The following is a 21,097-nucleotide window of genomic DNA, read 5'->3' as shown; positions in this document are numbered from 1 at the left end:
ATGTTGATACTGGAGGAGGTTGCACATGTGTGGGGATAGGGGGCATATGGGGACTCTGTACTTTCCTCTCAATTTTGCTGTGAACCTAAAATGGCTCTAAAAAATAAAGTTTATTAATTAAATAATTGAAAAAAGAATGGTGGCCACAAAACAGTAGAATTATATATTCAAAGAAAAACTGTCAACCCAAACTTGTATGTTAAATTCTGTATCTAAAACTATCCTTCAAAAGTGAAAATAAAATAAAAATATTCCCATATAAGTAAAGACTGAGGTAATCTATTCATTGCAGACTTACTTTCAAGAAATACCAAAGGATGTCCTCTAGGCTAAAAGGAAATGACTCCAGACTGTATCTTGTATCCACAGTAGAAATAAAGAGCACTGGAAATGGTTAATTTGTGGGTAGCTATAAAAGACTGTATAAATATATTTTTCTCTTTTCTTGTCTTAACTTTTGTAAAAGTCCTAAGATTGTATTAAAACAGTAATTATAATGCTATTGGGTTTATAACATGCTTACATATAATATGTATGACAGTAAATTCACTAAAGGAGAGGGGCAGTTGGCCAGAACTGGATGTTTGAAATGAAGATTATAAAGGGTGGCTGTTATTGGTAATGATAAGGTCAAGTGTGTGACTGGGAGTGAGTGACTGAAGTAGGGTGAAAGACAAGATAGTGGAGGACAAGAGGTCATGGAACTAAGAGGCATGGGTAGAAGCGCCCACGTGGATGTAAAATTGCCAGGATTTATGACAGGAAATGCTCTGGAGAGAGTCACAATGAGTCAGTAGCTAAGAATCTAAGTAATGGGGTGGGGGTTCCTTTTCCAAAAGGAAAGCAGATGCTTATAAGGAGGGGCAGTGGGTGATGTAGTCTGACAGGAGAGTCACAGCTGGGTGGTTTTAAGGAGAAGGAGGGGAGAATAATAGGAGCAAAGATGACCCTACGGCACCTTTGAGCCAGTATAGGAGGGGCGTCGGGGAGAAAACAGCCACCACTGCAGAGGTCCTCTGGGTAATCTGTGTCCTCAGGAGGAGCCAGACATTGTTGGAGCAGAAAGGTGAAGGGGCCTTCAGAGTAGAGGTTGAAGATGCAGGGGATTTTGCTGATGACAGACCAAGAGTACCATGGGGTTTCAGAATATGGGGAGGGGTGGGAGATGGGGTCAGAAAAGGGAATGCACAGAGTGGTTTGGGGTTTGGGATCCTGGTGGTGACTGATGTAAACAGGGATAAAGGGCATGATGAGATTGGTCCCAGTGGTTTCCAGGCAGGTGGGGGTGGTGAGGTTCGGCGTTGGGGTAGAGGTGGGGGTGGAGGGCCTTACCCTCCCAGTAAGGCCCTTCCTGGACTCCTGTTGACAGAGGCTGGAAGAGAGGCCGTTATCCCTGACCCTGTGGCTGGAAGTTGGCAGATAGTCTTGTCACCTCCAGGGTGGCACATCTTCCTTGGTGGACAACTGCAGAGATCTTCAGGGGCTTCAAACTTGAGTACCCATTAAAATCATCAGAGGCAAGTATTAGGAGTCCTGATTCCCAGGTCTCATCCATTCTGGTATTATCAGTTTCAAAGGTCTGCGTTGGATGAGGCCCTGGAGCTGCATTTTAATAGGTGCTTCTAACGCAGGTAGTGATTAGAGTACGCGTAACATGGCTCTGAGCCAGCTTGTTCATAAAACATATCAGGAAGTGAGGCCTGGAAGTCTGTTGATTTACTCTGCAGTCACCTGGTCTCAGGTTCCACGAAGGGTCCAGATCAAGACCTCACCCACCGTGCTGCCCCATGGATGCCGCTATAACTTGACTTTAATCAGTTTGTTCCTCTTGGTGTTCTAGCTGGCGGTGTTTATTAGCTAATTTTATTTTACAAGGTTGATACTTCTAGTGTAATTTTTCAGTTTTCCAATCTCATTTTAGCAAAGTTCAGCGTGAAGGGGAAGTTATAGAAATGCTCAAAGATGGCACAAGGTAAAGTAGTGCAGGGAGCCCCACGTAGGCGTTACCTCGCTTTAACAGCCACCAGCATTCTGCTGCACTGTAAGGACAGAAACTTAATGTTTTCATTTCCTGACTCATACATTTGATTTTAAAATTTGTTTCCTTTCACCTCGTTCTGTGACTAAGCTTATTAATGCTTATATGACCAGAAAAAAAGCTTAGTTATGTAACAGTGTTTATTGACTTTGTAGTTTAAATGCTGTTTGAAAACAGAGCGCTTATGCTGTTAGACGCTCTGACAATAAAAATGGTGAATATATAAAAGACGTTTTCAATTTAAGGTATTTATCTTTTAATATAGACTCTGGAATTTGCCAAATAGTTTTTTTTAAGCCTGAAAGGCTCTGAGAGAGAAATAAGGGGAAAAAATATGTATGGGGAAAAGAGAAATCTGCTAACAGTGAGTGACATAGATAGATTGATTGACTACTTACTGTGGGTCTGTCCTGAGGAGACACAGCCGTGTCCTCAGGGAGCTGCTTGCTAGGACACTGGGAAAATAAAGTTATAGGGCACTTGCTAGGCTATTTTTAGATGAAAGCTTAAAAGCTGGCTGTGGAAAAACCCTCTCAGGTTATTATGCTTTCCTTTTCCTTTAGTCCTTCCAGTGCGTGAAATTCCTTCCTGTGTGTTTTCTGGCATTACGTCAGTATACTACAAGTTTTAAGTAGAAGCATTATAAAAACTGCTTCAGAGTAAAGGGCATTCTCTACTTAAATTTCACAATAATGTTTTTCAGTTCTAAAAATAACTTGGAATTCAGGGTGAACCATCATCCTAAATAAATTATTGTAGGGTGGATTGTCCAAGAGGGAGACAGTGGACAGAGGCACATGGTGTATGCAAATCCACGAGGAAACCAAGACAGGGACTTGTTAGAAGTTACAATTGTCTGATTTTAACCATGAGCCGACTTGAAATTAGACAGCATTTAATGTTTAATCCTTTATGAATGACATACTTAATTTTTTTCTTTTTTTGTGATAAAATACACATAACATAAAACCAGTTCCGTGGTATTAAATACATTCATACTGTTGTGCCACCATCACTATCAGTTCAGAACTCTTTTCATCTTGCAAAACTGAAACTCTGTACTCATTAAAAAATAACTCTGTATCCCCTCTGCCCCCCACCCCATCCCTGGCAACCCCCATTCCACTTTCTGTCTCTATGAATTTGGCTACTCTGAGTAGCTCACGTAAGTGGGATTATACAGTATTTGTCCTTTCGTGACTGGCTTATTTCACTTAGCATAATTTCCTCAAGATTCATCCATGTTGTAGCATATTGCAGAATTTTCTTCCTTTTTTTAAGGCTAAATAATATTCCATTTTTTTTATGTTTATACCACATTTTACTTATGCATTCATTGGTTGATGGGCCCTTCGGTTGCTTCCGTGTTTTATCTTTTGTGAATAATGCTGTCGTGAACGTGGGTGTACAGATGTCTCTTTGAGACCCTGCTTTCCATTCTTCTGAGTATATACCCAGCACTGGAGTTGTTGCATCCTATGGTAGTTCAAGTTTTAAGTTTTTGTTTAGGAAACTTCATACTGTTTTTTCAGTGGCTATACCATTTTACATTCCCATCCGCAGTGCACAAGGGTTCCAATTTCTCCACATTTTTGCCAAAACTTGTTATTTTCTGGTATTTTTTTATAATAGTCATCCTAATCGATGTGAAGTGGTATCTCATTGCAGTTTTTTCATTTGCATTTCACTAATGACTGGTGATATTGAGCATCTTTTCATGTTATTATTGGCCATTTGTATATCTTCTTTTGAGAAATGTCTGTTCAAGTCCTTTCCCCATTTTTGAATCAGGTTGTTTTTTTGTTTTTGAGTTTTAGGAGTTTTCTTCATAGTCTGGGTATTGATCCCTTATCAGATATATGGTTTGCAAATATTTTCTCCCATTCTGAGAGTTGCCTTTTTACTCTGTGAATAGTGTGTTTTAATGCACAAAATTTGAAAATTTTCATGAGGTCCAGTTTGTCTAGTTTTTCTTTTGTTGCCTGTGCCTTTGGAGTCATATCCGAGAAAACATTGCCAAATCCAGTGTCATGAAGCTTTTTGCCCTATGTTTTCTTCTAAGAGTTTTATTGTTTTAGGTCTTACATTTAGGTCCTTGATCTATTTTGAGTTAATTTTTGTATAGGGTAAGAGTCCAACTTTGTTCTTTTGTATGTGGATATCCAGTTTTCCCAGTACCATTTATTGAAAAGACTGTACTTTCTCTATTAAATGTTCTTGGCACTCTTGTCAAAAATCACTTGACCGTATATGTGAGGGTTTATTTCTGGGCTCTCTGTTCTATTCTGTTGATCTGTATGTCTGTCTTTATACCGGTACCACACTGTTTTGATTACTGTGGCTTTGCAGTAAGTATTGAAATCAGGAAGTGTGAGTCTTCCAGCTTTGTTCTTCTTTTTCAAGGTTGTTCTGGCTGTTCAAGGACCTTTGAGATTCCATATGAATTTTAGGATGGGTTTTTCTATTTCTGCAAAAGATATCATTGGGATTTTTATAGGGATTGCATTGAATCTATAGATCACTTTGGGTGGTATTGACATTTTAATAATATTAAGTGTTCCTCCATGAATATGGGATGTGTTTCCATTTATTTGTCTTGTTTAATTTTTTTCAGCAATATTTTGTAGTTTTCATCATACAAGTCCACCTCCTTGGTTAAGTTAATTCTTAAGTATTTAATTCTTTTGGCTGTTATTGTAAATGGAATTGTTTTTGTAATTTCCTTTTCAGATTGTTCATTTTTCCTGTATAGAAATAGAACTGATGTTTGTGTATCCTGCTACTTTGCTGAATTCATTTATTAGTTCTGACACCTTTTTGTGGAGTTTTTTTGTGGTTTCCTACATATAAGATCATATCATCTGTGAACAGGGATAATTTTACTTCTTCCTTTCCAATTTAGATGCCGTTTTTTTCCTTGCCTAATTGCTCTGGCTAGAATTTCCAGTACCGTGTTGAATAGAAGTGGTGATGGTGGGCATCCTTGCTTTGTTCCTTATCTTAGAGGAAAAGCTTTCAGTCTTTTATCGTTGAGTATGATCACTGTGGGTTTTTCATAGATGTCTTTTATTATGTTGAGGTAGTTTCCTTCTGCAGTCATGTGTTGCGTAATGACATTTTGGTCAAGGGTGGGCTGCATGTACACTGGTGGTCCCATAGGATTAGTACTATATGGCCTAGATGTGTAGTAAGCTATCCCATCTAGGTTTGTGTAAGTATACTCTATGATGTTTGCACAATGATGAAATCACCTAATGATGCATTTCTCAGAACATATCTTTGTTGTTAAGTGATGCATGACCGTATGTCTATTTTGTTGAATGTTTTTATCAGTGAAAGGTGTTAAACTGCATCAACTGAGATGATTGTGTGTTTTTTTCCTTCAGTTGATGCAGCGTATTACATTGATTAATTTTCGTATGTTGAACCATCCTTGTATTCTAGGAACAAATCACACTTGGTCATGATGTATAATTCTTTTAATTTGCTGCTGAATTCAGTTTTTAGTATTTTGTTGAGGATTTTTGTGTCAATGTTCAAAAGGGATGTTGGTCTGTAGTTTCCTTTATAGTGTCTTTTTCTTGGTATTAGGGTAATGCTGGTCTCATGGAATGAGTTAGGAAGTGTTCTCTCCTCTTCAGTTTTTTGGAAAAGTTTAAGAAGGATTGACATTATTAGTTCTTTAAATATTTGGTAGACTTCACCAGTGAAGCCATCAGGTCCAGGACTTTTCTTTGTTGATGAGATTTTTGATTACTGGTTCAATCTCCTTACTAGTTATAGGTCTATTTAGATTTTCTGTTTCTTAGTGATTTAGTCTTGGTAGGTTTTGTGTTTCTAGGAATATGTGCATTACATGTAGGTTATATAATTTATTGACGTACAGTGTTCATAGTACTCTCTTATAATCCTTTTTATTTCTGTAGAATCAGTAGTAATATCCTCATTTTCTTTTCTGATCGTAGTAATTTGAGTCTTCTCTTTTTACTTAGCCCATCTAGTTAAAGTTTTGTCCATCTTGTTGATCATTTCAAAACACCAACTTTTGGTTTCATTGATTTTTCTCTATTGTTTTTCTATTCTCTGTTTCATTTCTTTCTGCTCTAGTCCTTATTATTTCCTTCCTTCTGCTAGCTTTGGCTTTAGTTGTTCTTTTTCTAGTTTCTTAAGTTATAAAGTTATGTTGTTGATTCGAGATCTTCTCATTTTATAATGTAATCTTTTATAGCTATACATTTCCCTCTTAGTACTGCTTTTGTTTTGTCTCATGTTTTGGTATTTTGTGTTTTTATTTTCATTTATCTGTAAGTATTTTCTAACATTTCTTGTGATTTCTTCTTATTCCATTGGTTGTTTAATAGTGTGTGTTTTTTTTGTTTTTGTGAGGAGATCAGCCCTGTGCTAACATCTGCCAATCCTTCTCTTTTGTTGCCGAGGAAGACTGGCCCTGGGCTAACATCTGTGCCCATCTTCCTCCACCTTATATGGGATGCCACCACAGCATGGCTTGCCAAGCAGTGCGTCAGTGCGTGCCCGGGATCTGAACTGGCGAACCCTGGGCCACTGCAGTAGAGCACGCACATTTAACCGCTTGCGCCATGGGGCCGGCCCCAATAGTGTGTTTTTTTTGTTTGTTTGTTTGTTTTGTGAGGAGATCAGCCCTGAGCTAACATCCGCCAATCCTCCTCCTTTTTTTTTTGCTGAGGAAGACGGCCCTGGGCTAACATCGGTGCCTATCTTCCTCCACTTTATATGGGATGCCGCCACAGCATGGCTTACCAAGCAGTGCGTCGGTGCGCGCCTGGGATCTGAACCAGCGAACCCCGGGCCGCCGCAGCGGAGCGCGCGCACTTAACCGCTTGCGCCACCAGGCGCCCCAATAGTGTGTTTTTTAATTTACACAAAGTGTGAATTTTCTAGTTTTACTTTTGGTATTGATTTCTATCTTCATCCCATTGTGGTTGCAGAAGATACTTTGTATGATATCTATCATTTATTTATTTATTTATTGCTGAGGCGGATTCACCCTGAGCTAACAATTGTTGCTAATTTTCCCCTTTTTTTTTTATGTGAGCTGCCACCACAGCATGGCCACTAACAGACAAGTGGTGTGGTTCTGTGCCTGGAAACCTGACCTGGGCCGCTGAAGCGGAGCGTGCCGAACTTTAACCGCTAGGCCATCGGGGCTGGCCCCTCTATCTTTTAAATATTGAGACTAATTTGAGACTTAATTTGTGGCCTAATGTATGGTCTGTCCTGGAAATTGTCCCATGTGCACTCAATAACAATGCGTATGCTGTGGTTGTTGGGTGGAGGGTTCTGTATATGTCAGTTAGATCTAGTTGGTTTATTGTGTTAAGTCCTCTGTTTCCTTACTTGTCTTCTATCTAGTTGATCTCTCCATTATTGAGTAGGGTAGTGAAGTCTCTAGCTATTATTGTAGAACTGTCTGTTTCTCCTTCAACTCTGTCAGGAGAGTTGCTTCATATGTTTAAAATCCATTTTGTCTGATATTCGTGTAGCCACCCTTGCTCTTTTTCCCCCCTGCTGTCTCTTACTATTTGCAAAGGGTATCTTTCTCCGTCCTTTCACGTTCAACCTGCTGTGTCTTGGATCTCAAGTGAGTCTCTTGTAGACAGCATGTTGTTGAATTATGTGTTTGTATCTGTTCTGCCAAATTCTGTCGTTTGATAGGAGGATTTAATCCACTTACATTTAAAGTAATTACTGACAAAGAAGGACTTCTGCAATTGTGCTATTTGTTTTCTCTATGCCTTGTAGCTTTTTTGTCCCTCATTTCCTGTGTTACTGTCTTCTTTTGCTTTAGTTGAATTTTTTGTGATGAAATGTTTTGATTCCCTTTTCATTTCCTTTTGTCTATTATTCTACAGCTGTTTTCTTTGTGGTTACCATCGGGATTACGTTTAACATCCTAAAGTTATAACAATCTAATTTGAATTTAACCAGCTTAACTTGAATAACAGACAAAAACTCTGCTCCTTTATAGCTCTGTCACCACCCCTTTTGGTTGTTGATGTCACAAAATTACATCTTTATGCATTGTGTGCCCAAAACCTTAAACTAGTAATTATTTTAAATGCATTAATCTCCTAAATTATGTAGGGAACAAGATTTGCAGTTACAAACCAAAGTTACAATAATACTAGCTTTTAGACTAAAAATTGGTTTTTTAAACATGTATTAGTCTCTTAAATCATGTAGAAAACAGAAAGTAGAGTTACAACCATTGTTATAATAATTCTGGTTTTTATAATTGTGCGTGTATTTACCTGTCTTGAGATCTTTATTTCTCCCTGTGGCTTTGAGGTCCAGTCTGGTGTCCTTTCGTTTCACCCTGCAGGACTCCCATGAGCATTTCTTCAGGGCAAGTCTAGTGACAACAGACTCTCTCAGCTTTTATTTATCTGGGAATGTCTTAATTTCTCCCTTACTTTCGAAGGACAGTTTTGCCAGATATAGGATTCTTGGTTGACAGTTTTTTCTTTTAGCACTTTGACTATATTAGCCCTTTGCCTTCTGTCCTCCAAAGTTTGTGATGAGAAATCTGTTCATAATCTTGTTGAGGATCCCTTGTATGTGATGAGTCACTTCTCTCTTGCAGCTTTCAAGATTGTCTCTTTGTCTTTGCCTTTAGAAAGTTTGATTATCATGTGTCTCGGTATGGGACCCCTTAAGTTTATGTTAACTGGAGTGCATTGAGTTTCTTGGCTGTTTATAATCTTATCTTTCATCCAAGTTGGGAAGGTTTCAGCCACTGTTTCTTCAGATATTCTCTCTGCCCCTCTCTCTTCTCTTTTTGTGACTTCTACAATGCGTGTGTTGGTCTGATGTGTCCCACATGTCTCTTATGCTCTGTTCACTTTTCTTCACGTTTTTTTCTGTTCCTTAGATTCAGTAATTTCCATTGTCCAGTCTTCAAGTTTGCTGATTCTTTCTTCTGCCAGATCAGGTCTGCCTTTGCATCCCTCTAGTGAATTTTTCATTTCAGTTATTGTTCTTTTCAGCTCCAGTATTTCCTTTTGGTTTCTTTGTAGGCTTTCTGTCTCATTATTGATATTTCCATTGTTTTCCCCATAGATTATTTTCTTGATTTTCTTTAGTTTTTGAGCCTCTTTAGACAGTTGTTTTAATATCTTTGCCAGGTAGATCTACCTTCATGTCTTTTTCAGGGACAGTTTCTATGGTTAATTTTTTCCTTTGAGTGGCCCATAATTTCCTATTTCTTTGTATACCTTTTGATTTTTTGTTGAAAACTGGACATATGAGTCTAGTAATGAGTCTGAAAATCATTTTTTTTCCATTCCTTAGTGTTTACTGTTTTTTGTTTTTATTTATTATTGTTGTAGGCTGTCTCTGTGCCGGGGATCAGCCTGAGGTGTAAACTTAAGGTCTTCTCAGGTCTTTTCTGAGCCCGTGCCTTTCCCTGGGCGTGCATGGTCACTTTCTGGTTTTCCCAGTACATTCCGTTGCTTTTGAATGTCCTACTCTTTAACTCCTGGCTCCCAAAGGGGGACAAGAGAACAATGAAGGGAGGATAAGGCAATGCCAGCCCTTGAATACTCTGCCGTCACTTCATGGGCAGGGGGCTTGCTCCGGGGGGAGGTGCAGCAACATGGCTGCCCTCCTCTTTGTCTGCACCTCTGTGACCGGAAGCAACAGTCAGCAGTTGGGCACAGACCCCCAGTATTAGGAGGACAGGGTCCCTTTTGTCCACCCTCATTCCCACAAGCTGTGTGCAAGTTGCTCCAGGATCTGATGCACAGCTATCTGCCCCTAGGGTGGATGATATGTATCTGCTACTGTGCTTAGAGCTGAAGTTGATGCATTAACCACAGTTTACCATCCAAGCCTTCTCCTGGAATTTGCAAGCCTTCACTAGACCCCAGAGTTCCAAAATAGTTGTACCAGACAGATTCTGCCAGAGTGATTGTTTTGTAGGTGGAGAGACAGATTCCTGGTGCTTCCGACTCCACCATCTTCCTAGAATCCTTCTAATGTGCGTTTTATTTGCTATCTCTTGTATTGTTTGTCTCTCCCATTGATATGTCGTCTCCATGAGGACAGTGCCTTATATTTCCTGTTTTGTTCACTGTACCCCAGAGCCTGGAAAAATCGACACACAGTAGGTGCTCAGTAACTATCTGTCGTGTTACTCCACTGTAGCAGAGATGGTGGGTAATTGTGTTCCATCTTGAATGCAAGGACAGTGAGGTCCTGTGTTTGATTCTTAAGTTTCTGAAGCTGATGCCTGCATACAGTTCTCATTAGATATTTGCTTTGAGCTTCTGTAGCTCCTTTTAAACACATTGGATTCCTGACTTATATTTACACTGGCACCTTGTCTGTCTTGTTGATATTGTTATATGTAGTTTTTAAGGTAATGATCTGAAATTCAGGAGCTACAGACTGGCAGCTGCTCTGGGCCAGGTTGTGTGTTGTGTGGCCAGCACAGTGGTTTGAATTGTTCTGATGTTGACGTAAAGCTTTAGGCAAGGCTTGTCCTTTAGACAGGCCACTACTCTGTGGTTTTACAATGATTGTTTCATTTTCGCAATTCGAATCATTACTTTTTGTGTTTCTTTGTTTATTGTCAGTCTCTTGGTCTAGGCTTTGAGCTCCAAGAGGTCAGAAACCATGTCTACTTGGTTCACCACCTCCCCCCGCCCCTGTCCTAGCCCAGTGCGGTGGTTCTAGATGCACTTGATACATAGTAGTTGAATGGATGAGCGAGTGACATCCAGGACCTGAGATGATCCATGGTATATAAGGTGTGGATATAAAGTAATAAGTTTGGTCTTCTTACCAAACATATTTAAACATGAATAGTCTTTAAAGCTGCGTGCTTGGCTGCCATTCATTGCTCAGGTCCTGTCTGAAATCCTTTCTGGGAATTGCTTTTTTTCAGTCACTTGATGAGTTAGCAGCACATTTGTTCAAGACTTGAGCATTTACAAAGTGCTCCCCATGTGTTTTCTCATTAGAATAATCATCCTCGGGCCGGCCCCATGGCTTAGCGGTTGAGTGCGCGTGCTCCGCTGCTGGCGGCCTGGGTTCGGATCCCGGGCGCGCACTGACGCACCGCTTCTCCGGCCATGCTGAGGCCGCGTCCCACATACAGCAACTAGAAGGATGTGCGGCTATGACATACGACTATCTACTGGAGCTTTGCGGGAGGGGGAAGAATAATCATCCCCATTTTGAAATTAGGACACTTAGTTGCAGATAGAGGTAAATTTGCCCGTGTCACACAGCAAGCACATGACAGGGTGGACTCGAGGCCGGCTCCCCAGTGCCGACTTGGTGCTCTTTCTGCTTCTCTCTGACAGTGAGTGCCTTGTCTTGGGGGCCTGGGCCTCTTGTGTGTTTTCTAGGAAAGAGGGTAGGATCACTCCAGCATCTTCCAGTAATGCTCAGTTCATTTTATAAAGCGCATTAGAAACCAAAATTGTTTTCTTGTGTCAGGGTGTCTAGGTAGCCATGGTAAGTGCTCTTTCTAAAAACTGAAGTAAGACATTGGCTTGTATTAGTGGTTAGCCCCGGCCCCCTGTTCTTGTGTTGGCAGCCCACACCGCAGGGTCTGGAGCTGTGCTTGGCCCCTCGCGTCCCGCCCTCCCTGGTGGGACTGCTGTGCAGCCTGTGCTCCGTGTCTCACTGGAGAGCAGCACTCGCTTCAGCCTGGTTGCTCTTCCCAGGACTGGGCATTCAGGACTCTGGTCTGAAATAGTCTCTGGCCTTCCCTTTGGTTTTATTTTTACCACTGCCAGCCTGCACCCCTTTAAACTGGGGGCCCTAAGGCTGGCATCCGAAAATACACCCCACAGGCCACTCGTCCGTGGCTTGTGCCAGCATTCCAGGAAGGGCCTGCTGACCTGAAGGTATCCTCTGGCCTCTAGTCTAGTCACTCTGCTCCAGGTCAAAAGACCAGAGAAGACACTGGCACCAGGACCCACCACTGGCACAGTAGCTGCCACCTAAGGTAGGACCTTTTTCTTTCTTTCCAGTCGAAGACAGCCTTAGCTGCCGCTTCTCATACGCTTCCGACCAAAAAAGAGAGCGGCTTTACTCTGCTTTTCCTTTCTGAAAATAGATAAGTATTTTCAGATATGGATCGTAAGCACGACCCATAGCTTATGTCACCTTTAATAGACCAGCTGTTTAGAGCCAGTCGTCAGTTACAAAATGGAAGCGTGGGTGTAGGTTTGTGGGAACAGGATCCTCGCTGCTTTTGGTGGTACTGAGCCACTTCTTGCTGCAGGATTTCAGCGTCCTGCTTCCAGCTGGAACCCCTCTCTGCCCTTTAGCCTGATTCTCTTGTGCGTAACATGGCAAATTATTTCATAGCTAATCCTTCTTACCAACCTGAAATCATTTTTAGTTTTGTGCTTTGGAGGGTTTTCAAATCTCCTCCTTTGATTTTCAGATGTGGTGTCAATGATTTAATTTCTGTGTGTGGTTTCTGAGTAGATTCCAACAACCTGTTTTCGCTGATGGTTCAATTTATTTTATGTTTTATAATTGCTTGAGAGAAGAAAGGAATCTTAGGAATGCACTGTAGAATTTTGGGTAATGGATGAGGAATGGAATAGATGGCATAAAAGGTTACATTTCTGCTCAGAGTTGATTTCTTGGTACAGTCTTGTTTCTCGTTTGAGATCCTAAAAGCCCTTTAAAGAACCTCTCAGTGGAAAAGAAGGGAGCAGCTGAATTCCGAAGTCACGGTGAGAGACCATGACCTTTCTGGAGCAGCACTCAGCGGTGAAGGGACTTGACTCTGTTCTCTTAGGTGTGGTGACCGTAGTCTGTGATATATGAAAATACCAGCAGACGGGCTGAGTGCGTGAGCACCAGAGCTCTCTGACTGCCCCACGCGGTTGATGGGGCTCATTAGTGTAACGTCATGCTTCACGTCACTTCCCTGGCGGTTAAGAGGATGGGCGTGACTGTGCGTGCGCACATTTCTGTTAGGCAGTGTGCGCTCTACTTCCCAACCATGTATGGTGTGGTTTCTGTTCAAGGAGGGCTTACTCACCTTCTTCCTTTTGTGACTTCTGTCTCCCCGTATACCTGTCCTGCTCTGCTCTGGCTCACAGTGGTGCTGGGCCAACTCTCCCTTCTTTCTACAAGCTGATCTGAAATGCTGGAAATCGTGAGCAAGATTTTTTTCCCACTTCCTTTTTATACCTTCAATCTTGCCTTTATGTCTGAAACTAGCAGGTAAGAAGCATTTTAGTGTCAAATGCAAAATTTATAAACATATTAAAGTCCTTCTTATATGTCATTTTCAAAGAAAACGAGTCCCCTTGGCCTTGCTTCACATAGGAGATTTATTTCCTAACCTGGAAATGTGCTCATCCGGGACACAGTTCCTGTCTTCCACTTTGGAGCGGTCCCTTTTGCTCAGAGAAGGCCCCTGTCACCACAGCAAGGCAGTGGAGTAATCTCTGTGTCTCTGAGCTCTCTTGGCCGTTCTGACTGCCAAGGGTGAGACAGGAAGGAGTGACACAGCTGTCTCTGAGAGCCCAGGAGGCCCATCGGCCTAGGGACCCAGCGGTGTGGCCACGTGCACTGCAGAATAGAATAAAAGTTGGGAGGTCTTTAAGAATTTGAAAAACTCCCAGATAGAGTCGGGATTGCCAATATGACCAGCCTTACCTGGAAATATAACTTCAGGAAAGTTATCCTGAAATTGAACCTGATTCTCTCAAATAAATAACTTGCTCTGGAGTGTCTTTTCCCACCAGAATCCTGAGTTAGCTGGGCAAGGTCGGCGTTGGTTTCTAATTTATTTCGCATTCTGATTCTGTAACAACTCGCTAGACTGAAAGCAGATGTGCGCTTTCCCCACAGAAGGCCGGCCCGTGGGCCGAGGATGGATCCCATTAACCTGGTGCCATATTTGCCTCGGGCAAAGTGGTCCACAGGGCCAGGAGACCAAGGCTGGCATGCGATGTTGTGTCAGGTGCTCGAGGAATCCCAGAAGCATACGAGACGGTGTGTAGTCTTCTCTCTTTTCTTCATGTCATCGAGTGCTGGCTGGGGTTTTAAACAGGTGCATGAACACGCAGTTTGTTGGGAGCTGTAACTGTCTTACCTGGGGGCCTGTGTCTGCAGTGGGGGGCCTGCGTCTACAGTGGGGTCCTGCGTCTACAGTGGGGGGCCTGCGTCTACAGTGGGGGTGGGCTGTGTCGACAGTGGTGGGGGACTGTGTCTATAGGGTGGGGGGGCCTTGCTGGGGGGTTTATTCTCATCCTGCTCCTCCCTGGGTGTGAAAAAAGGGTCGAAGGGACATTTCAGCACTTGTCTGCTCTCTCTCTGCCATGTTGGCCTCGATGACTTATGGTAGCCACAGTTTCTGATACAAACCTTGGGATGTGGGATCCTGACTTCTGACAAAAATGGGGATGGTTTTCTGTTTTTCCCCCTCTTTGTTAATTTAATTAAACTAAAGGGTTTATGAAGATATAAAAATTAAACTACAGTGAACTATATGTTTAATGAGTTTCCTTTATTTGGAAGAAACCAGTTTTCATAAACTAGGGACTTTTTCAGACAACCTTGGGACTCTGATGGCTGTAAAACTAATTCCTGGGCCAGGAGCTTTGAGTTGGCTGTGGGTCACGATGATGCTGATGGCAGCTGCATTTACTGAGCACTTACCTCACCAGGGGCTGTGCACACATTTCCATGTGTTAATTCTTCTGACCTCATAACAAACCGGAGGTAGGTACTCACATGCCCTCATCTTACAGATGAGGATACTGGGGCCCAAAGTGGTGAGGGCCCTTACCCAGGCTGGCAAAGGGCAGGGCCGGGCTGGGAGCGCAGCCGAGCTGGCTCGAGGGTCCCCTATGTAGGCCCTGCACTGTGGTCATCTTGCTGCAGTTAGTTTGTGTTTTCCAGGTGGTCTCTGAAACCTCAGAATGTTGAGAGGCAGCAGGCTGCATATCGGTGCTTGGCCCCCACGCCTTCAGTGGAATTCTGGCCCAGCCCCAGGGTGCAGGTCTGAGACGCGCAGATTCTGCGGCCTCTGGTCTCCAGGGGCTGTGGAGGAGTGTGCAGAGTTGTTTCCGCAAGCTGACCTCATGGAGCTCTGGGCTGCAGCCCGGGGCCGAGCCCTGCTCTCCTTTGGTGAGCAGCGTCCCCACCCCCTGGTCATTCCTGCCGGGCAGTGGCCGGGCCCCAGGTGATTCTGGGCCCGGCAGGGTGACCCACCTTGGGACCTGCCTGGAATAAGGATCTGGGATTGCAGTGGGGAAAGAGGCTTCCCAAACAGCCATCCTGCTGGTTGAAATCCCCCCAAGTCTATTACTTGAAAGTTCTGGGCTATAATTACCCTGGGGCCTGTGTTTTCTGTCAGTTGCTATAATTTTCTGGTAAAGCTACACCATCAAACTGGCAGTCATTCCTGCCCCCTAGCAGTCACCCCTCCCGCCCCGAGAAACACTGGCACACCCTGCCGTTCCTCAGGAGCTGGGCCCTGGGAAGGCCCCCAGGCAGCGCCCGCAGACCCACGGGATGTCAGAGGCACTGAGCCTGCTCTCAGTCTTTTTGAGTATCCCAGGTGCTAGACAAAGGATCCTTGGGTCCTGGCATTCCCCCCTCAGGATTCGGCCTGGCCTGGGGCCAGAACACCTGCCTGAGCTTCCTGTTGGGAGAGGGTTGGTGCCAGTAGTATCTGGGGAGAGAGCTTGGCACTTGAGAAACTGCTTTAATAATTTTATTTATTTATTTATTTTTCCCCCAAAGCCCCAGTAGATAGTTGTATGTCATAGCTGCACATCCTTCTAGTTGCTGTATGTGGGACACGGCCTCAGTGTGGCCGGAGAAGCAGTGCGTCGGTGTGCGCCCGGGATCCGAACCTGGGCCGCCAGCAGCAGAGCGCGTGCCCTTAACTGCTAAGCCACGGGGCCAGCCCGAGAAACCACTTTAATTGCCAGTTCATCCAGGTGTAGGCTTGGCACCAGGTGGGGTGAGAGGGAATGGATCCACTTAGCAGAGAGTAGCTGGGCATTTTTCAGAAGTAGGTTAAGTGCAGGTTGATGGGAAACAGTCATTTTTACAGATGTTTGTCCAAGAGTGTTGTCAGTTTTGTATGGTGAACAGGAATTTAGGTGTATTTGGAAAGGCAGGTGAAAAATTGAACTAAATACTGAGTTAGTCGACAGTTCAAATCGGAGCAGAACCCTTCTACAGGGGAACCATTTAGCTTCGATGGGGACAGCCTACCCTGAACCTGAGCTTCAGGATCAAAGCAACTCGGGATGTAGGTGGATCCGTACTGAAGTTGAGCGGGTTCCTGGCTTCACGGTGTCTACAGAGTTGGTGTTGTCTTTTTTTTTTTTTTCTTTTGTGAGGCAGATCAGCCCTGAGCTAACATCTGCCAGTCCTCCTCTTTTTGCTGAGGAAGACTGGCCCTGAGCTAACATCCTTGCCCATCTTCCTCTACTTTATATGGTACGCCGCCACAGCATGGCCTGGCAAGCGGTGTGTCGGCGCGTGCCCAGGATCTGAACCTGAGCTGCCAGCAGCGGAGCGCGTGCACTTAACCGCTATGCCACGGGGCTAGCCCCGAGTTGATGTTGTCTTGGGAAAGGGAATAAGTATTTTTTTCAGTATGTGCAGTTGAAGAGATGCAATATTTAGTAGGTGTTTACTTTCAATCTGATAATAATTGAAAGTTCAGGCTGCTTTGCAGGAACTCTGCCCTTGGCTTCCAGCCTCTTCCTTCCTGAAGAGGGTTACTGTGCTCCTAATGTCATAGTCCTGGGGGTGCACTGTTGGTGGATATTTGTGTAATAGACTCTGGCCCACTTGTCACGTGGCCTGTAGGGCATTTTGTTCAAAGGGACACACATGGTGTTGCTCCTCACTGGTGCCCTCGACCCTCCTTTCACCCTGTGTTCCCTCTTAGCTGTTGCTCTGGGCACAGGCATGGGGGAGTGATGCAGAATGGGGGAGGCTTGGAGGGGTAAGGAAATTAGGGGCAGTGGGGGAGGAAGCGGATATGTTTCCTCAGAACTGACTGCACACTGTTGCACAAACCCTCATGTGGCCTCCCGGTTCATCTTCTGGTGTGGCTCACCGTGAATGTGAGGTGAGCACACACTCCTCACATGCAGGGCAACCTGCCTAAAGCCAGAGTCTGGGCCTGTGTGCGGCAAAGGGCAGCTCTGTCTGCCAGCTTCCCTTTGGGTGTCCGTGAGGCCTATGGACAGGAGTACGCTTATAGGCGTACTCTGGATACCTGGATACCATCCAGGCGTTGCCCCACCCAGAAACATCCATCTACCCACGGAGGAATATAAGGATTGGTATGGTTTTCTCTTTAAAAAAGGTTTCTAGTTGCACAAATACTCTGGGATTGAAAATGATAATGGGTATTACTTAAGTTCCCCAAAACCAGTGTCTGAAGGAGAATCTGGTGAGTACTGATATGCCAGTGCCTTGGTAACACTCACCGGGTTCCTGAGTCCTGAGCTGAATGACCATCTCCGCTTGTTCTGGGGTCATTGCGCCTCTGAGAGGCATTGTGAGGTCTGTGGCTTTGCTGTCTGCTCGTGTCAGTGCAGAGTGAGAGAAAACAAGTTCCACGATGCTGAACATTCAGCATAACGTGCAGCGCCTGGAAAGAACATTGCTGGGCTCAGAGCTGAAGTCCGCACAAGAGAGATCTGGGGTCTGTATCAGACTAGGGCTGAGAGGGTGGGCAAGTCTCTTGAGTTCTCCCATTTTGTCTCTAATTCATTTGGTTCTTCCAGGAAGAGTCTGCTGAAGGTGAGGGTCATGGACTGGATCACCTCTACGGCCATCCTGCCCCTGTTGTTGGGCTGTGTGGGGATCTTCAGCCTCTTCAAGCTGCTGCAGCAGATGCGCGTGAAGGCCTACCTGCGGAACGCTGTGGTGGTCATTACAGGCGCCACCTCAGGACTGGGGCGAGGTGGGTCCTGGAGGCAGTGCTGTCCAATGGGTAGGGAAGTTGCCCAGGGACCACCAGAGCAGGTGCGAATCAGTGAAGCAGGCTAGGGACCTTGGGAACAAGAGTGTGTCACTGTCCCTGGTCCAGTTAGAGAACGAGATCTTTAGTGCAGTAAGAGATGGCCCCTGACTTGCAGCGTCAGTGTTGGGGGCAGAAGCTGGTGAGGAGGACTGGAAAACGGGATACGCGTGTCCCCCACGCTGGCTCTGTGCTCAGCTGCGGCTGCTTGTGGAAAGAGGGGTCTTTATGTGAAGGCTCCCGATTTTCACATATGGACAACTAATTTAAAAAATGTTTTTACCTCTGTGAGGGCCAAACAAAGCATGCCTTTTCCTGGATTCAGCCATCCTCCCCTGTTTACGGCCTTGCTGTCACCTGCTCCACACCTTTCCCTCTCTCGGCCGTGCCTCTAGCTGTGCCCTGGGCGCAGCCTTGGCAGGGTTGGAGACAGACTGAGTGAGGCCTCAGCTGTTCCTTAACCAGGTTCTCCAAGTTATTTCTGTTCTAATTTGGTGAATACTCTGAGCTTCTAGGTCCCAGGAGTTGTGTGCTGGGACACGGGCCTGGCGTCAGTCCCCTCCAGCCCTCATAAGTGAGTGCAGAGCTGTCCTCCTTCCCTTCCACACGTCGGTGTTGACTCTGGCGGAGGGCACAGGGCAGGCGCAGGCATGTCGCGAGCAGCCACGCGCGCTTTCTCAGCACCCGCACGCGGCCCGCACCACCCCAGGCCATCATCCGCACTCAGCTCCACGCAGAGGGCTGAGGGCGCCCCGAGCTGTGGTAAATCCACCATGCTGCACCTTTCGGTGGGTGATAGCGTAGCCAGCACTGATGGAGCATCTCCCACGTGCAAGGCTGCGGGCCAAGTGCTGGGACAAACGTGAAAAACAGGGTCCCTTCCCTCAGGGAGTTCACGGTCCGAGGAAGGGAGGCGGGGACTTAGCTCAGTGTGTTGCCAGTTCAGTCCTGGGTGTTCCCAGCAGGCCTGCTAGAGGAGGCACATTTCTCTGTCTGGCTTGTGCTTGTCTCACTGAATCCTCACAGCTAAGATTCAGAGAAAGTATGACTTGTCTTAGGACCTCTAGCCAGAAAATGTGAAGCCAAGATTCAAACCCGTCTCCCTGACTCCAGAACCTACAGTCTTGTCTCACCTGAGGGGGAGATGGCCAGGGAAAAGGAGGGCGTGGGCCAGCAGGGTGGGCGTTGCAGGCAGGCCCAGAGCTGGGAGTGGCAGGGCTGTGCAGGGGGAATCCCTTGGGTGTTACGGGAGCACCGAGGAGCGGGCGAGGCCTTGTCTGCAGTTGGCCAGGGGGAGCCTGGGCAGGCTCTGGGTGGCGTGCATTCATTTGTACACCGCTGTGACGTTTAGGTGAGGTCTCTGGGGTAAACCCTGGGTCTGGCATTAGGTATCCAGACCTGCATGGAGACAGCTGCCTCCAGGCCCTTTGCCACAGTTGGTTCTCTGACCTCACTCAGCTACTATTTATAGGATAGTCAGCAGCTGCTTCTCTTCATCTCAGAGAGAAGCACTTGTCTAAAGTCCTTGAAGAGTATGTGAGAGTCGGCTGAGAGGGAAGGTGAGTTGCAGGTGCTCTGAAACATGGATGTTTGAGAAGGACACTGTCCTCTTCATCATTCCACATTTGCTCTTCCGGACACCGAGATTGTGAAGGGAATAGAAAATGTAATTGAAAAAAAATAAAACCTGTCTGTATATGTATAGTATATTATGTGAGCCATTTTCTGAATTCCAAATCACTCTGCTTATATTCTGTCCCGTTTAACGTCCTAGGGAAACAGGACTCCATATATTTCTTTCCCCTCCAGGCAGATAAAATAGGAACAGATTCTTAACCAGCATCTCGGGTACAAACACCCTCTGCTGGTGACCACCAAGGGCGTGCTGCTCCTTAGCCTCTGAGGAGGAGACCCCGCTGCCCCCGGGGCTCTGCCCGCCGCGTCAGCCGCTTTGAAGCTTTAGGTGACATGACGAGTCTGCAGACAGCTTTCTGCAGTTTTCCTGTTTTGTCTCTTATTTCGTATCTTTTTTTTTTTTTTTTTTTTTGTGAGGAGATCAGCCCTGAGCTAACATCCGCCAATCCTCCTCCTTTTTTTTTTTTGCTGAGGAAGACGGCCCTGGGCTAACATCTGTGCCCATCCTCCTCCACTTTATATGGGACGCCGCCACAGCATGGCTTACCAAGCAGTGCGTCGGTGCGCGCCCGGGATCCGAACCAGCGAACCCCGGGCCGCCGCAGCGGAGCGCGCGCACTTAACCGCTTGCGCCACCGGGCCGGCCCCTTATTTCGTATCTTTAAGCTACATGAGCTTATCCTTGTAAAACAGTAGGACCAAGATTAAAGGAGCAGAATGTTCTGGATGCCCACTTTAGCCAGCCTAAGCCCTGAGGCCGTGAACATGATCTTGATGAACAAGCCAGTGGTCCGGCAGCAGAGGAGAACCGTCTGGCAGCCCTGGATAAATGGTAGTTGGGACTGTCTTCCTTTTTCCCTTGACCCATCTGCCTCCCTGTATCAGCTTTTTCAAGAAAGGAAAATGGAATCCTTCCAATCTGTTGTTTTCATTCTGTCACTCCCTACACAGACTTTTAATTTCCTCCTTTTTTGGCTCTGCTAGGAAGCAAAGTTGAAGCAGAGTGTAGGTGACCATTTTCCAGAAGCTGTTTAGACACCAGCCTCCTCCCACCTGTGGTTCTGCGTGTTTGTACCCTTTGGTGGTACCTCACAAAACGTCCATTTTGTTGGTCAGCACAGGATGAAATGGGATGAGGAGGCCAGCAGGGCTGGAGATTCCTAGTCTCTGGGCACAATTTAGTAAACCGAGTGAGCAGGTCCAGCCTCGGGCATGCGGGCGTCTGGGTTTGAGTGCAGCCCCCGCCCCTGCCCTGGCCCCCCGTGAGGACTTTGCTGCTCTGCTGAGAAGGACAGCAGGGCAGGTGTGGTGGAGGCTGTGCCCCTGACCAGACCATCCAGAGACAGGCAGAGGAGGGGCTGCAGTTCTGTCTGGGTTTGCGTTCTTTGCTGGAATGAGGCAGTGAACAA

The 21,097-nt window shown here is 45.5% G+C and overlaps 1 protein-coding gene across 3 annotated transcripts in view; it reads left to right on the top strand.

Annotated features, from left to right (window-relative positions):
* The window catches only part of DHRS7B (dehydrogenase/reductase 7B), a 57,642-nt gene that overhangs the window by 20,650 nt on the left and 15,895 nt on the right, over positions 1–21,097 (top strand). For all 3 annotated transcript variants that reach the window (XM_058559485.1, XM_058559486.1, XM_058559483.1), the window contains one exon: positions 17,818–17,996. In XM_058559485.1, the coding sequence (XP_058415468.1) occupies positions 17,818–17,996 (179 nt within the window). Of the gene's footprint in view, positions 1–17,817; positions 17,997–21,097 lie in introns of those variants that run through there.

This window comes from Diceros bicornis, chromosome 18 (genome assembly GCF_020826845.1).
Source record: "Diceros bicornis minor isolate mBicDic1 chromosome 18, mDicBic1.mat.cur, whole genome shotgun sequence".
Lineage (NCBI taxonomy): Eukaryota > Metazoa > Chordata > Mammalia > Perissodactyla > Rhinocerotidae > Diceros > Diceros bicornis.
Note: the sequence above shows the minus strand (reverse complement) of the source record. Positions and strands in the feature narration are given on the sequence as shown.